Source organism: Maylandia zebra, linkage group LG4 (genome assembly GCF_041146795.1).
Source record: "Maylandia zebra isolate NMK-2024a linkage group LG4, Mzebra_GT3a, whole genome shotgun sequence".
In the NCBI taxonomy this organism is placed as follows: domain Eukaryota; kingdom Metazoa; phylum Chordata; class Actinopteri; order Cichliformes; family Cichlidae; genus Maylandia; species Maylandia zebra.
Genome location: NC_135170.1, coordinates 35,919,863 through 35,935,658, shown reverse-complemented (window position 1 = coordinate 35,935,658; position 15,796 = coordinate 35,919,863). Strand labels below are relative to the sequence as shown.

Sequence of the window (15,796 nt, the reverse complement as noted above, 5' to 3'; positions counted from 1 at the left end):
TTGCTTTTATCAGTTTACAAAAGAAGAAGAAGGGGGGAGGATTTACTGAGTAATGCTGGAAGTCGGATTCCAAGGCTGGAAAAGTGTTTCAGGAATCGCCCCCACACCTTGTAAAACTTGCCGCTGTTATTACTAATCGCATACCGGATCTTTTCAAGGCTCAGATAATACATAAGGTCCCTCAGCCATTGAGCCTGGCTGGGCAAAGGGGCAGCCCTCCATCTTAGTAGGATTGTACGTCTAGCTACAAGGGAGGCGAAGGAGAGCGTGCAACGCTGTGACGAGGTCAACCGTGCATCAGCCTCCCCGGTGGTGCCAAAAAGAGCAACTAATGGATTAGGATCCATATGGTGTCCAAGAGTTAGGGACAAGGTTTGAAATATATCTCTCCAGGCTAGGGCACGCCCAGAACATATGGATAAGGGAAGCCTCCGCACTCCCACACTTATCACAAGAGGGGTCAACATTCGGATACGTACGAGATAGTTTGACTTTGGAGAGATGGAACCTATGCACAACCTTAAATTGTAAAAGACAGTGGCGGCACATTAAGTCTCGTGTATCCATAGACAATGACTGATTTAAATCTTGTTCCCAGGCCGTTGTAATCCAATCTATCGAGGAAACGTTCATGCTCACCAGCCTGTCATAGATAAGAGATAAACCCTTTACGTGTTGGAACTAGAGTAAGGTGCATATCCCCTGGGCTTGCAGCTGGAGCTACCGGGAAATTTGGAATCTGAGATTGAAGGAAATGTCTGATCTACACATATCTGCAAAGATGTGTACGTGGGAGATTAAACTTTTCAGAAAGCTGAGCAAAAGATGTAAAGGTATTGTCAAAAAACAGATCATTGAAACATGTAATGCCCCTGTCATGCCAATCTCGAAATATAGGATCAGATAATGATGGCTGAAAAAAGGGTTAGAGAAAATTGGACTCATAAGGGAGAAGCCTGTTAATCCAAAATGCTTATCACATTAATGATTTGAATACCTGAGAGTCAGACTCAGTAAAAGCTCCTAAACTGACCTAAAGATTTGCTGAAATCTCTCATGTGTCACGATTTGCACAGATTTGCCTTTGCATTTATAGTTTTTCTTCTAAATTATTTTATTTTGTGTGTTGATGTGAAGCTCTGTGCTGCTCGCTGACTGCGCCGCTGCTGTTTTACATGTTTTTGTGTGCAGGCGGCGCCCTCTGCTGTTGATCCAGGGCAGTCTGCAGACTTTGGCAGGCCGGCCGATCATCCTGCAGGTACCTATTCAGTTCAATTCAATTCATTATATTACAATAATACACACAGAGAAAAACCCCAAAATCATATGACCCCCTATGAGCAGAAAAACCCCCTTATAAGAGGAAGTAACCTGAGGCTCAGGGAGGGGCGGGGCCATCTGCTGCGACTGTCTGTGTGTTGAACAGTGTTGGGGACTAACAGAATACATGTACTGGTGTTACATATTTAAAATACAAAATATGAGTATTCCCTTACAGTTACCGTTTAAATAGGTGGTAATCAGAATACAGTTACTTTGTTGAAATAAATAGAATACTCGGCGGTCATTTCCTGTTTCATATGTTAGGCTATCCCCTCTCTATGCTTTCTCCAATTTTGGTGATTAAATGCAGTGGAGAGTAGGTGTAGGTCAGTTGGATGAGCATGCAAGCATATGGTGCATAGCTGAGAGCAGCCGGCCCGTGTTCAAGTACGACCCGCGGCACTTTACTCAATTTCCTTCTGGGATTAATACACTGATTCTCATTGCTGAAAACCCAAACAAAACACTCAATAAGAGGCTCTAATGTAAGCGTCCTGTTAATAGTGTCAGTTACGCAATGGACCCGGAGCCAGCACAACAGAGCCAGCAGTGCACGGGCAGGAATTCTTACTTGGAATTTCCAACACCACTCCTTAAGAAGAATTGGATTCAGTATCTTCGATGTTCTATTGCTGTGTGATTTTTATTACTATTAATGAAGGCTACTCTCCACCGAGCTAACATTATTAGCTGGCGTTAGCTGAGGTTAGATCATAGACTGTTAGACTGTTTGTAAATACTCAAGATTTCCTGAGAACACGGCGCAATCTTTCCACAATTGGAACGGCAGTGTACTTGATGACATCACAGCTCCATCCCCTCTTAATTTAACTGTGATTAATATTTGCAATGGAAATTACACATGACATAAAACTTACTAATGATGTAGTAGATTTCTTTAAGAAAAAAAAGGTAATTTCAAAAAGTATTTTAAGCACTTTGGCAAGATTTGCTTTTATGTATCATCTGTTTCATAATGTCTAATAAGCTTCATACAGTTAAGCACAATCACTACATGACAGAAACACAAGCTTAATCTCTCTTAATAAACATAGTACACATGTATGCCTGAATGAAAACAAACAGCTGAGATGTTAGAACACTTTCAGCCTTCAGGATCTCCACGTATTAACATGCTGTTTTTAGACTTGATGGATAGCATTAACAACCTGCTAGCTGCAAATAATCATGTGCAGTTCCACATGATTATTAACAGACAAAAAGAAAACATATTACTGATACAGAAATATTTTTCTATACGAGATCGCTGCAAAAAGTGCAGCCTTACCTAATGCCCACCTTACTGTTACTCATTTTATATTAAGATTAAAAAATCTAGTTGATATTGGTATGGTGAGCAACCTTCAGCAATAGTAATAAATCACACAGCAATAGTACATCCATCCATCCATCCCTTTTCTTCCGCTTATCCGGGGCCAGGTTGCGGGGCAGCAGCCCAAGCAGAGAAGCCCAGATCTCCCTCTCCCCAGCCACCTCCTCCAGCTTATCCGGGGGTGGTGTTCCCAGGCCAGCCGAGAGATATAATCTCTCCAGCGTGTCCTGGGTCTGCCCTGGGCCCTCCTCCCAGTGGGACATGCCCGGAAAACCTCGCCCAGGAGCCGCCCAGGAGGCATCCTTGTCAGATGCCTGAACCACCTCAGCTGGCTCCTTACAATGTGGAGGAGCAGTGGCTCTACTCTGAGCCCCTTCCGAATGGCCGAACTTCTCACCCTATCTCTAAGGGAGAGGCCAGCCACCCTTCGGAGGAAGCTCATTTCCGCCGCTTGTATCCGCGATCTCGTTCTTTCAGTCACTACCCACAGCTCGTGGCCATAGGTGAGGGTAGGTCGACCGGTAAATTGAGAGCTTCGCTTTTACACTCAGCTCCCTCTTCATCACAACAGACCAGTACAGCGTCCGCATCACTGCAGCCGCACCAATCCGTCTGTCGATCTCCCGCTCCCTTCTCCCATCACTCGTGATCAAGACCCCGAGATACTTAAACTCCTCCACTTGGGGCAGGAACTCATCCCTGACCCGGAATGGGCACTCCACCCTTTTCCGGCTGAGGACCATGGCCTCAGATTTGGAGGTGCTGATTGTCATTCCCACCTCTTCACACTCAGCTGCGAACCATTCCAAGGCAAACTGGAGGCCATCACTCGATGAAGCCAACAGGACCACATCATCTGCAAAAAGCAGAGATGAGATCCTGAGACCACCCAAGTGAAAGCCTTCCGCCACTTGGCTACGCCTAGAAATTCTGTCCATAAAAACTACGAACAGAATCGGTGACAAAGGGCAGCCCTGGCGGAGCCCATCACCCACTAGGAACAAGTCCAACTTATTGCCGGCTATGGGGACCAAGCTCTTGCAATGGTCGTATAAGGACTGAATGGCCAAACACCCCATACTCCCGGAGCACTCCCCACAGAACCCCCCTGAGGGACACGGTCGAATGCCTTCTCCAAGTCCACAAAACACATGTAGACTGGTTGTGCAAACTCCCATGCGCCGAGAGGATAAAGAGCTGGTCCAGTGTTCCACAACCAGGGCGAAAACCGCATTGTTCCTCCTGTATCAGAGGTTCGACTAGCGGACAAACTCTCCTTTCCAGCACCCTGGCATAGACTTTCCCAGGGAGGCTGAGGAGTGTGATTCCCCTGTAGTTGGAACACACCCTCCGGTCCCCTTTCTTAAAGATGGGGACCACCGCTCTGGTCTGCCAGTCCACAGGTACTGCCCCTGATCTCCACGCAACATTGCAGAGACCTGTCAACCAAGACAGCCCTACAACATCCAGAGCCTTCAGGAACTCGGGGCGGACCTTGTCCTCCCCAGGGGCTCTGCCACCAAGGAGTTGTAACTGCCTCAGTGACCTCGCCCCCAGAGATTGGTGGGTCATCCCCTTCGTCCCCAGACTCTGCTTCCACCACGGAAGACGTGCCAGTGGGATTAAGGAGATCCTCGAAGTATTCCTTCCACCGCCTGACAATTTTCTCAGTCGAAGTCAGCAGCACTCCACACGCACTATACACAATACAGGTAGAGCACCACTTTCCCCTCCTGAGTCGCCGGACAGTTTGCCAGAATCTCTTCGAGTCAGTCCCAAAGTCTTTTTTTCCATAGCCTCTCCAAACTCCTCCCACACCCGAGTTTTTGCTTCTGCCACCCCCCGCTGCATTCTGCTTGGCCTGTCAGTACCTATCAGCTGCCTCCGGAGTCCCACAGGCTAACCAAGCCCGATAGGACTCCTTCTTCAGCTTGGTGGCTCCCCTCACCTCTGGTGTCCACCATTTGGTTCGGGGATTACCACCATGACAGGCACCAACTACCTTGCGCCCGCAGCTAAGTGCAGCGGCTTCAGCAATGGAGGTGCTGAACATGGTCCATTCGGACTCAATGTCCCCAGTCTCCCTCGGAATGCTGTTGAAGCTCTGCCGGAGGTGTGAGTTGAAGATCTCGCGGACCGGGGCCTCTGCTAGACGTTCCCAGCACACCCTTACTGTACGTTTGGGCACGCCAGGTCTGTCCAGTGTCCTCCCTCGCCACCTGATCCAACTCACCACCAGGTGTTGATCAGTTGACAGCTCAGCCCCTCTCTTTACCCGAGTGTGCAAAACATAAGGCCTCAGGTCTGGTGATAGGATTACAAAATGGATCATCTACCTGTGGACTAGAGTTTCTTGGTGCAACGTGCACTTATGGACACTCTTATGTTCGAACATGGTGTTCGTTATGGCCAAACTGGTTTGCACAGAAGTCCAGTAACAAAACACTGCTCGGGTTCAGATCCGGGAGGCCATTCCTCCCAATCACACTCTTCCAGGTCTCACTGTCGTTGCCCATGTGAGCACTGAAGTCTCCCAGTAGGACAACAGAGTCCCCAGGGGGAGCTACCTCCAGTGCCCCAACCAGGGACTCCAAAAAGGCTGGGTACTCTGAACTGCCACTCGGCGCATGAGCACAGATTACAGTCAGACCCGTTCCCTGACCCGAAGGAGAAGGGAACAAACCCTCTCGTCCACTGGGAGAAACCCCAACATACCAGCAGCAAGCCGAGGGGATAACAAGATACCCACCCCAGCCCGACGCCTCTCACCAGGGCCAACTCCAGACCGAGACAGAGTCCAGCCCCTACAGGAGACTGGTTCCAGAGCCCAGGCCATGCGTTGAGGTGAGCCCGACTGTATCTAGCTGGTACATCTCAACCTCACGCACTAACTCGGGCTCTTTCCCCACCAGAGAGATGACATTCCATGTCCCAGTTGCCAGTCTTTGTAGCTGGGAATCGGTCCGCCAGGACCTCCGCTTCTGGTTGCCACCCGACTCACATTGCACCCGACCCCTACGGTGAGTCGTGCGGTGGTGGGCCTGCAGAAAGATGGGCCCATCTCCCTTTTTCGGGCTGTGCCCGGTCGGGCCCCATGGACTAAGGCCTGGCCATCAGACGCTCGCCCTCGGGTATCCTCCCTGGGCTTGGCTCCAGGGTGGGGCCCCAGTAACCCTATCCCGGGCAGGGTGAACTGTTCCCTCGGTGGTATTTTCATAGGGGTCTCCTAAATCACTCTTTGTCTGGTCCCTCACCCAGGACCAGTTTGCCATGGAAGACCCTACCAAGGGGCTAGCCACCAGACAACATAGCCCCTGGGATCCCTGGGACACACAAACCCCTCCACCGCGATAAGGTAGCGATTCGCAGAGGGGCATAGTACTTTCATATAGTTGTAAAAAGCATGATAATATATTAAGTAATCCAAATTATTCAGAATATGTTACTCTCATTGAGTAATGTAACCGAATATGTTACAAATTACATTTTGGGCCATGTAATCTGTAATCTGTAGTGGAATACATTTTAAAAGTAATCTTCCCAACACTGGTCTTAAATCACATCTGAAATTACGATAAAAGTCGTAATGCACCATCTGTGAAGCAGAGATATGTTCTGCAGCAGCATACATTGGTCCTTCCGTTCCATTTCCTGCCTTATTTTACCTCCTGTCACTTTGAGGTGCTGCAGTAAATAATATCTAAGGTGTGTTTGATCTGCGTTGATCATCTCCTTCGTGTAGGCGGGACTCCTCGGAGGCAGACAGTGACGGTGCAGAGACCTGCAGAGCAGAGCTTCTCCCAGCAGTTTGTTCGTCCTCAGCAGCTGCTGGATGGGAAGGTAAAAAGCAGCACTTTAAAACCAACTTCATGCTGTTAGTTTTTGTTTTGCATCACAATAATTTGCACATCAGCGTGGGAAAGTTCCAGAAAGCAGGTTTAACAAACTGAGAGTTTACATAAACCTGATTCCTCTGAGCTGGCCTCTGGTTCTATTTAAAAGCTGTAACTAAAAGAAGTAAGATCTTACTTGCGTGTATCACCTGATGAATTAATGTCTGTGTGTGTTTTAGGATGCAGAAGCCATCTATCAGTGGCTAAGTGAGTTCCAGCTCGAGCAGTACACCGGAAACTTCCTGAACGCTGGATATGATGTACCGACCATCAGCAGGATGACCCCTGAGGTGACCCTTCACTCCTTTATTAAAAAAGAACTGCACAACTTCTGTTGAAGTCATCCGCCCTCAGTATCAACATAGGATGACCCAAATTTAGACCCACTGCATCAGAACCAACCCAAAGGAAAACAAACTGCATCTCCATCTAAGAGGACCCCTGACATAAACAGGTCCCAGCACACTTGGACCTGATTCACAATGACCTGAACACACCCTGCAGGTTTTAGATCCTTGTACTCTTCTCCCATGACTTCTGCGTTTTCTTTTTACACTCATTGTGGCATTGTGATTTCACTTAAATGACAACCTCCGGAGCTGATAAAATGAGGCTAGCGCTGAACCACCAAAAGCTGCAGTTTCTCCAACACCCAGGAGGGGCAGCAGTGAGTCAGTCCCCATAAACTCCCATGTTAAAACTTTACAGCTGAAACAAACGTGTTTACAGCCTGATACACAAACTGTTTGATTTATGTAGATGACTTCCTCCTTCATAAAATATAATAAAATTCTAGAATTCTATTAGATGTCATGAAAAAATAATTTTCCAGATCCACGCCGCTTGTTGCCCAAAGGTTTCTGTTTCCGAAAAAAAGCTCACAAGCTTCAAAAACCAACAGGTGACATCACAGTGGTGACAGAACTTTTTATAAATGTTAAAAAGAAAAATTAGAAGCGAAACGTTTGTAAATGTGTAAATTCATCCATCCATCCATTCGCTTCCGCTTATCCTTTTCAGGGTCGCGGGGGGCGCTGGAGCCTATCCCAGCTGTCATAGGGCGAGAGGCAGGGTACACCCTGGACAGGTCGCCAGTCTGTCGCAGGGCCAACACACAAGGACAAACAACCATTCACACTCACATTCACTCGCACATTCAATTCACTATTTATTCCGGTTTAAAATGATCTAAAGATCAGTGAAAGTTAAAGAGTATTTCATAATTCGAAAATATTCTTGACACAATGTAAAAACTTACAAATTACAGAACCTTTTTTTCATAGACAGATTCTTCTTTGTGATTAACTGAATAATCCAGTGAAGTATTGACCCGTGTCACGCTGACTGTAAACCACTGATATAAACTCAGTCTCAGATGCAGTCTCAGGACTATGCGGCTCTGCGTGTGGCGTGTGGTGACTCACTGATGTTTAATGTGTGCAGGATCTCACGGCCATCGGAGTGACCAAACCAGGACACCGCAAGAAAATCTCCATTGAGATCAACAACCTGAACATCCCCGAGTGGCTGCCAGAGTACATCCCAGTAAGACTGTCCGCTGTTTCGTGCACACACTGCTGCATAATAAGATCAATACTTTTCACCTGATCCAACTCACGTGGCCTTTTCTCACAGTCTGATCTCTGCGAGTGGCTCAGTGCCATCGGCCTCCCACAGTACCACAAAAAACTCTCAGAAAATGGCTATGACTCCATCAGCATCGTCAAAGACCTCACCTGGGAGGATCTGCAGGAGATCGGCATCACCAAGCTGGGTGAGGACTCGTTGGATCTTTGAGTTTGTGGACTGTGTTTCTGTCTGTGTTTTGAGTCTGATAATTCAATTTGCTTCCAGGCCACCAGAAGAAGCTGATGTTGGCAGTTAAGAAGCTGTGTGACATCCAGAGAGCGATCCTTCAGGCTGAATCAGGCCAAGGCACGCTGCGACGCAAAGGTCCCGGAGCCCTTCACCTGGTCGCCATTGAGGCCGATGCTGGCAGCGAATGCTCTTCACCTCACACCCCGAAGATGCTGACCTTCCAGGACAGCGAGCTGAGCGCCGAGCTTCAGACAGCAATGTCAAGCCACTACGGAGACTGCGAGGAAGGTTTGGCCATCAAGAATGCGGTGGGGATGTCCCAGAGCCAGGAGAGCATTGACACCCGGTCCAGAGGTTCTGGACGCTCACAGGAGCCTCCTACAGCCTCCATCACCCCCCAGAACTGGTCCCAGGAGAGCCTGGAGGGCAGCCCCGCCAAGGAGAGGAATCTTCCTGAGGGATGGGACCAGAGGCCCCTACAGCAGCAGCCTCTGCCAAAACAGGTTCCTCTGGGTACGGCCACTGTGTTCAAGTACCCGGCCATCCCCGCAAAGCCCAAACTGCCTGGATCCCAAGGCTCCTCCCCTCATGGCTCCCCAACCCTGAAGGGGTTCAGTTACCTGCACTCTCAGTGCGGTTCCACAGACCTGAACTCGTCTCCCAGGCACCAGAACCACGCTATGACCCTGACACCACCCAACAAGCGCACCCAGAGCATCACCCGCTACGCTCTGTCAGACGGAGAGCCCGATGAGGACGATGAGGAGCTGATGCGTGCTGGAAACGTGCCATCTTACGCCACTTTAACGCGCAAGCCCGGCCGCCACCAGCTGCCTCGACTGCAGCCAAGTCCCGACAAAAATGGCAGCGTGGGACGCAGTCAGTCGTTTGCTGTCCGTGCCCGGAAAAAAGGTCCCCCTCCTCCTCCCCCAAAGAGACTGAGCTCAGTGAGCAGCAACACCAGTGGCGAGCTGAGCGACAGCAGCACGACTTCGTCCACTGGCGGCGTAGTGACTGACAGTCCGGGGAGCGTGCGCAGCATCGCAGCGTCCCTGGAAAGCGGCGCAGAGGGGAAGAGCAGCTCCACACCAGATATTGTGCGGCACGAGGCTCCATCTCCCTCCCTCAGCTCCGAGGTTGCAGGAGTAAGGAGGAGGGTGAAGAGCCAGTGTGTTTCCACCGAGAACAACGGCAGCACCAAGCAGGACCGAGGGGTCAAATCGGACTCCGAGGAAGAAGAGTCAAACGGTCATGGACTGGAACGCTCCTCGTCACCTCAAAACAGCTCCAGCGAGTGCATCCCCTTCGCTGAAGAGGGCAACCTGACCATCAAACAGAGGCCCAAAGCTCCAGGTCCGCCCAGGGCTGAGGCCGTGCTGGAGCCTCCTGATAAGCCAGCGGCCAAAAATCTGGAGGTGCTGGAGTTTAATCTGAAAGAGTCGGACACGGTGAAGCGCCGACACAAACCCAAAGACAAGGAGCAGGGAGGAGGGTCCCCCAGCAGAGAGGGAGCAGGGGCCACCGAGCCCGAGTCTGACAGCAGCAGGCCTCCATCCCTGAACCCGGAGGTCAGTCTGAGAATCAGTGAGACCAGCGTGGAGAGGCCAGCCAGTCCAGCAACCGGTTCCCCCATTAAACCTCCTCTCTCCCCTAAACCTGCTGTCGCCCCCAAACCTGTCCGGCACAGTCTGCTGGCTTCACAGGGTAAGAGACTTACACCTCACTGATACGCTGTGACATTATAAAACCCGCAGATTCTGCTTCTTAAGGAAATGTGGGCTCAGTAACTGACTGAATTCTGATTTGACTGTAGATGAAACATGCGAGTCCTACTTTCTTTGACTTGTGATCTGTTACTACGCCCTCTGGTTTCACTTGGATGAAAGAGAAACTGGAACTTTGGCTCTGGGCTTGGAGTAGGGGCATGTCGTAGTTACTTTGAGTCTTTTACTTGTAGACAGAGCTTGAGACTGGGACTTTTGGGCTTTGGACTTTTTGAGTTGAACTTAGACGCTTTCCTGGGTCTTGGTTCTTTTTCTTTTGGGTGCTCCCTTTAGTGGTCTCCACAGTGGACCATCTGCCTCTATCCCAGCATCCTCTTCTGTCATGCTAACCCTCTGCACGTCTTCGTCTTTTTTTCCTACCTGGCAGCTCCATCTTCATCATCTTTTCACCAAATATCCACTCTCTCGCCTCTGCACATGCAGATCAGCTAAGCCTTGCCTCTCTAACTTGGTACTATTACAAATTTGCAGATTTGCTAGATAGAAGTATCTCAGTCGTGTTTGTCAGTGATGGTGGAACTTGAGATGGAAAGGAAGATTAGAATGGATGCATGATTCAATTCAATTACATTTTATTTATACAGCAACAAATCACAACAACAGTCGCCTCACGGCTCTTTATATTGTACAGTAGACCCTACAATAATACCTACAGAGAAAACCCAACAATCATATGACCCCCTATGAGCAGCACTTTGGCGACAGTGGGAAGGAAAAACTCCCTTTTAACAGGAAGAAACTCGACAGGCTCAGGGAGGGGCGGGGCCATCTGCTGTGATTGGTTGGGGTGAGAGAAGGAAGACAGGATAAAGACATGCTGTGGAAGAGAGACAGAGGTTAATAACAGATAAGAAATGCTCAGTGCATCATGGATGGATGAAAGGATGTAACTTGACTTGTAGGTTGACACGTCTCAACCTTCACTTGGCACTTGTTGGTGTTTTACTGTATGGATATCTTCTTCTGCAGGACTGTCGTCTCCTACTGTGACCGTCAGTGTGGTTCAAAGTCTGGCCTTCGCCTCTCCATCCTCACCCGCCCGCGGGCCTCCAGCTCCATCCGCTCAGGCCCCCCAGAGCCCGTCTCTGGCAGCTGGGAGGTCTCACATATATGCATTGGGTCCAGGTCTTCCCCCTGAGCCGTCCGTGGGGGTGGAGGTGGCTCAGCAGAGACTGGATCAGACCAGCACGTCTCTGGCAGCAGCTCTAAAAGACGTCGAGAGAAAACTGAACGTGGAGAACAGCTCCGACAGGTAAGATCACCCACCTGAGGGTCAGGTCAAAATCACAGTCGACTCATTTTCCCCAGCATGGCTGCCCTTCCCACAGCAACTGAAGCATTTCGTTTGGACCTTACTTTGGTAGTTATGTGGTGTCACAGCAGCTTTCAGACTGTATGGAAGCTTTCTTCTCTTCTGTGTTTGCATCGTAAGTAATGTACATTTGTGTCTCATTCTTTAACACCAGTGGACCGAACCAAGTGAGGTCTGCAGGAACCATTTTGGACGACATCGGCAACATGTTCGATGACCTGGCCGACCAGCTGGACGCCATGTTGGACTGACATAAACAGGAAGCCCAACGTAAACCTCAGGAAGTGACATATGGATTAAGAAGGCCTGCCCAGTGGGAGGAGCTACTGCCTCCGCCTGAACACCAGCACTTAGTCAAACGGAGTCGTCTACATTTCTCAGCTGTGTCTGGTCTCTGGTTGCAGGTCGGCGCGGCTCTTTAGTGTCTCAGCAGAAACCCTGAGCTGAATATTATATCACTGTTAAACACCAATACTGTAACATGAGTTTTTATGCTTCGGACATCAAAGGGCACAAAAGTCTCGCCATCGCCCGCTGGCCAGCTTCCCGCAGCTTCCCGCAGCTTCCTGATAAAAGACCTACTACAGACCATAATACTGGTTACCAGTCAGGATGATGAACTATGACTGCATGTATGAAATAATGGTTGGTACCATTTTTGCTGTTTGGATACTGAATAAATGTTGGAAACTCATCGAGGAGTAAAAACAGTACTTTAACTCTTACGTGATGGAGACTTCGGCAGGCAGAGACGAGGTGAGCTCAGAAACCAACGCTTTCATTCAGTGGCCTTCCATTAACCCGAGGATCGCACTACCAGAGCAAACATTTCCAAATCAGGCACTTGAATCATCAGAGGGCCCAAACTAAGCAACGGCACACCCACCGACTGTATGCGGGAAAAGAGACTATTGACTGTGTTGCTGCAGGGAAGCTGATGCCTTTTCCTTTTTTGAACCAGCATCAGTGGCACTGCGTTATAAAACACGTCCTCGGTTTTTGTGGCAGCTTCTGTCAGAAAGCGCCGGCACCATCTCTGGAACTTTTTGCCTCTTTTAGCTCCTAGTTTTGGTTTCTGGGACATTTCGAGTTTCCAGTAACAGTACAGAAAACTCTGAAAAACACTAAATTACTTGCTCAACATCAACACCAAACATGGAGCTGAAAGAGGATGTGGACAACACGTATCGTCAACATGTGCCGCCTATGAGGTTGCCGATCAGTAAGTGTAAACTTTTAAAATGTATTTTCAAGTGACCGTTTAAATATGACTTTATATGCAAGCAGACTGAAGTTTCTGCTCTTTTCCTTCGACTGTGCTGAAGACCTGTCACTGTTGTAACCTGAGTTTCTGTAGTTATCGTACTTTGTTTTCTTGCTGCTGAAACAAAACCTGGATGGTCTTCGACTGTTTTTACTGTGGAACCATGTCAAATCTAACCTTTGTAATATTTAAAGAAATCTATTTTATACAGATATTAACCCTGTGTAATAAGTTGTGGCGCAGTGTCTGCGATGGTTAAAAACCTTTTCTACTCTGTGTTTATGAAAACCTGTAAAAGTGCTCGACTGTGTTGTTTGTTCAAAGGGAAGAAAAGCATATTAAGCTCATTTCACGTGTGGACAGCTGGCCACAGCATGAGACACTTATATATACACATGTTATTTTTTATATTCATTTTAGCCAAATTAGTATTTAAATTAGAGTTATTGAAATATGTATATTGTACACCAGTAGAGGTATATACAGGAGTGCATATCCAACCAAAGGTCTGTACAGATTTTCATAAACATTTCCTTTAAAAGAAAATGAGTGAAATTTGCAGCTGTTACCCTCGTTATTGTAAGATGCTTCTGAAATGTTATTTTCATGTCCAGCCTGCAGGGTATGGATACTGCATGCCATGCTTGCTCTGTTGCATTTGTGCGCTGTCTGTTGTTGTCCTGTCGTTGTGTGGTCTGTGTGAATGAGATGCTCTGCTTTGGATTTGTGATTCTCAGGAAAATCCCCGTATGCATGGCTGCTCCATGCCTCCTGTTCCCAATGTGCCAGACTAAGATTTCCATCTCAGCTGGCCAAACAGACGGCAGCAGTACCACTTCTGTTTTGTTCATTGGTCAATCTTAAAAGGTTAGCGCCTGTGATATAAAAGTTTTGCTGAAACGTGTTTGAAATCAAAGTAACGTTCCCACTGTGGCTGGTTTACTGGCAAATACTCCATTCGGGGCCAGTAACAAAACAGGTTTTAAGGTGGTGTTTGAAGTTTAGCATAGCTATTTATGAAGCACTAGTACTAACATCCTCAGCAGGTGTTACACACACATATAAAGCTGGATATCATCAGCACAGAAGGTCATGCAGCTGTATTTTCAGATATTTGACTGTACAGGGCAAATAAAGAGGACCCAGTAGGCTTCCCTGAGGAGTCCCCACATTAACCATAGTGCATCTGTTATGACATGTCACCTTTTAACATTGTAGCAATAATTTTTAAGTCTTTCATACAACCTGCTATTGTCCATCAATGTTTTATATCACAGCTTAAAACATGTTAGAATCACTGAAACACGATCTTCCAAAGTAATCTCCAGAAACAGTGAATATGTAATGTAAGTGTAGTGTGTTGTTGAGCTGGATGATGTGTGTGTGTGCGCTGCTGCTTTTGTTTGGTTGTTCTTTTGTCCTCTGAGCTGTTTGTGTAACCATTAAATATACATACTGTCCTGATTTGGGGTTTCTTTACTCGTACTTGTGACACTGACACACAGCTTCACCACAGATGGGCCGATTACTTTTTCACGCAACAAGTAAAGTAAGGGATTACTATTGCAAAAAATAAATTAGATTACTGTTACTTTCCCGTAAGCACGCTGCGTTACTGAACCGTGCTTTTGTTTGTGTGTCTCATGATAATGACGTACGAGCGTGTGGCGTCCGTGGCAGCAACAGACGTGCAGATCAACAACAGATAATATGGAGTGATGGAGAGAGTACGACCGTGCAGCGTTTAAAGCGTGGAAGTAATCACATTACTTTGAGTTTGATTGCGTAAAAAGTGACAAAAACATTAGCGTCCGCTGTTCACTCTGTGGGAAGAAAACTTTCTACAGCGAAAAATTAAACTTCAACTCTGAGCGAGCAGCGAGCACGACTGTGATATTCACAGAGAAACCCTGGATGAATGACCATTGGGGGGGGGGCTTCATTAAAACAGAAAAATGTAGTTAAAAGTCTTAAATTTTTGAGCTACTTTTACCAAAGCCGTGAATGATGAGGTGTTTGTTTTTACACACATTCATCCCAAAATTGAAGCTCTGGCCTGATTAAATGTGAATATGTGAATCACTTCATTGTTGACAAATAAAGAAAAACATTCTGGGGCCACTTTTCCTGAGCTCCCAGAAAGCAGATCATGTATTTTGTGGCTGTGTCCAGCAGAGGGCGACACGAACCTGCTAATTCTATCAGGACCTGAAAATATGAAATACCTGGATGTATAGATACCTCTTACACTTGTATATTTACTGCATACTGAGCAAAAATCCTCAGAAGAAAAACTGGACTTTAAAACAATCATTATTTTATCTTTCTTTTTTTGGGGGGGGTCAGAGTTTGGAATTAGGCAATGTTGACGTGATCTGTGTCGTCATATTATCCAAAAACATGTTTGTATAAGAGCAGACGTGCACTGATTGGAATTTCTTTGACACATTCCAGTTTTCTTCCCAGGGATGATGACTGACAGCATAAACAGACCCGTGTGTGTCTGTCCTCCCACCAGTGAGTGTGGGGGTTTCTTTTTTTTCCTCCCTCCGTCCTTCCTTCCCAGGGTTAGGGCTGTGTGGTTGCATTTATTCCTGTTCCTGGATTGGCTAATTCGATAGACGGCAAGCTCTTTTTTTTTCTTTCTTTTTTTTTTTGCCTGTCCCGTTTGGCTCTTTTGCATCAGAATTGTTGTCTAAAGGCAAAGAAAGATGCCCAACGGATTTACTTTACCAAACTGACCATCCCAGCCTTGCCGTAATGGTCCATTTGATTCACCTTTTATTGTTTATTTTATTTTCACTTACTGAATACGGGACAGACTTGACTGGGGGAAAGAAGGGGAGAAAGAAAGAGGGAAAGACAAACAGCTGAGAAGAGGGACGGGGGAGAAGGGCAAAAGACAAAAACCAACCGAACGGGCAGAAAAAAAAATGCATATATCAATCACCTGGATCACCTGCTGAGAAAGAAAAAAGAAAGCAAGCAGAAGAGAACGAGTAATAGAATAAACAACATCACAATGATATATGGGAATATGACAGTAAATACTAAATGTTAAACATTATT

At 47.4% G+C, this 15,796-nt stretch overlaps 1 protein-coding gene across 5 annotated transcripts in view; it reads left to right on the top strand.

Moving 5' to 3' along the window:
- Positions 1-14,191, top strand: part of caskin2 (CASK interacting protein 2) — a 57,635-nt gene extending 43,444 nt beyond the window's left edge. For all 5 annotated transcript variants that reach the window (XM_024802281.2, XM_024802280.2, XM_024802279.2 and 2 more), the window contains 8 exons: positions 1,192-1,258; positions 6,399-6,496; positions 6,729-6,839; positions 7,993-8,094; positions 8,185-8,323; positions 8,404-10,071; positions 11,121-11,403; positions 11,618-14,191. In XM_024802281.2, the coding sequence (XP_024658049.2) occupies positions 1,192-1,258; positions 6,399-6,496; positions 6,729-6,839; positions 7,993-8,094; positions 8,185-8,323; positions 8,404-10,071; positions 11,121-11,403; positions 11,618-11,714 (2,565 nt within the window). In that variant the 3' untranslated portion in view covers positions 11,715-14,191. The remainder of the gene's footprint in view (positions 1-1,191; positions 1,259-6,398; positions 6,497-6,728; positions 6,840-7,992; positions 8,095-8,184; positions 8,324-8,403; positions 10,072-11,120; positions 11,404-11,617) is intronic.
- The last annotated feature ends 1,605 nt before the right edge of the window (positions 14,192-15,796 follow it).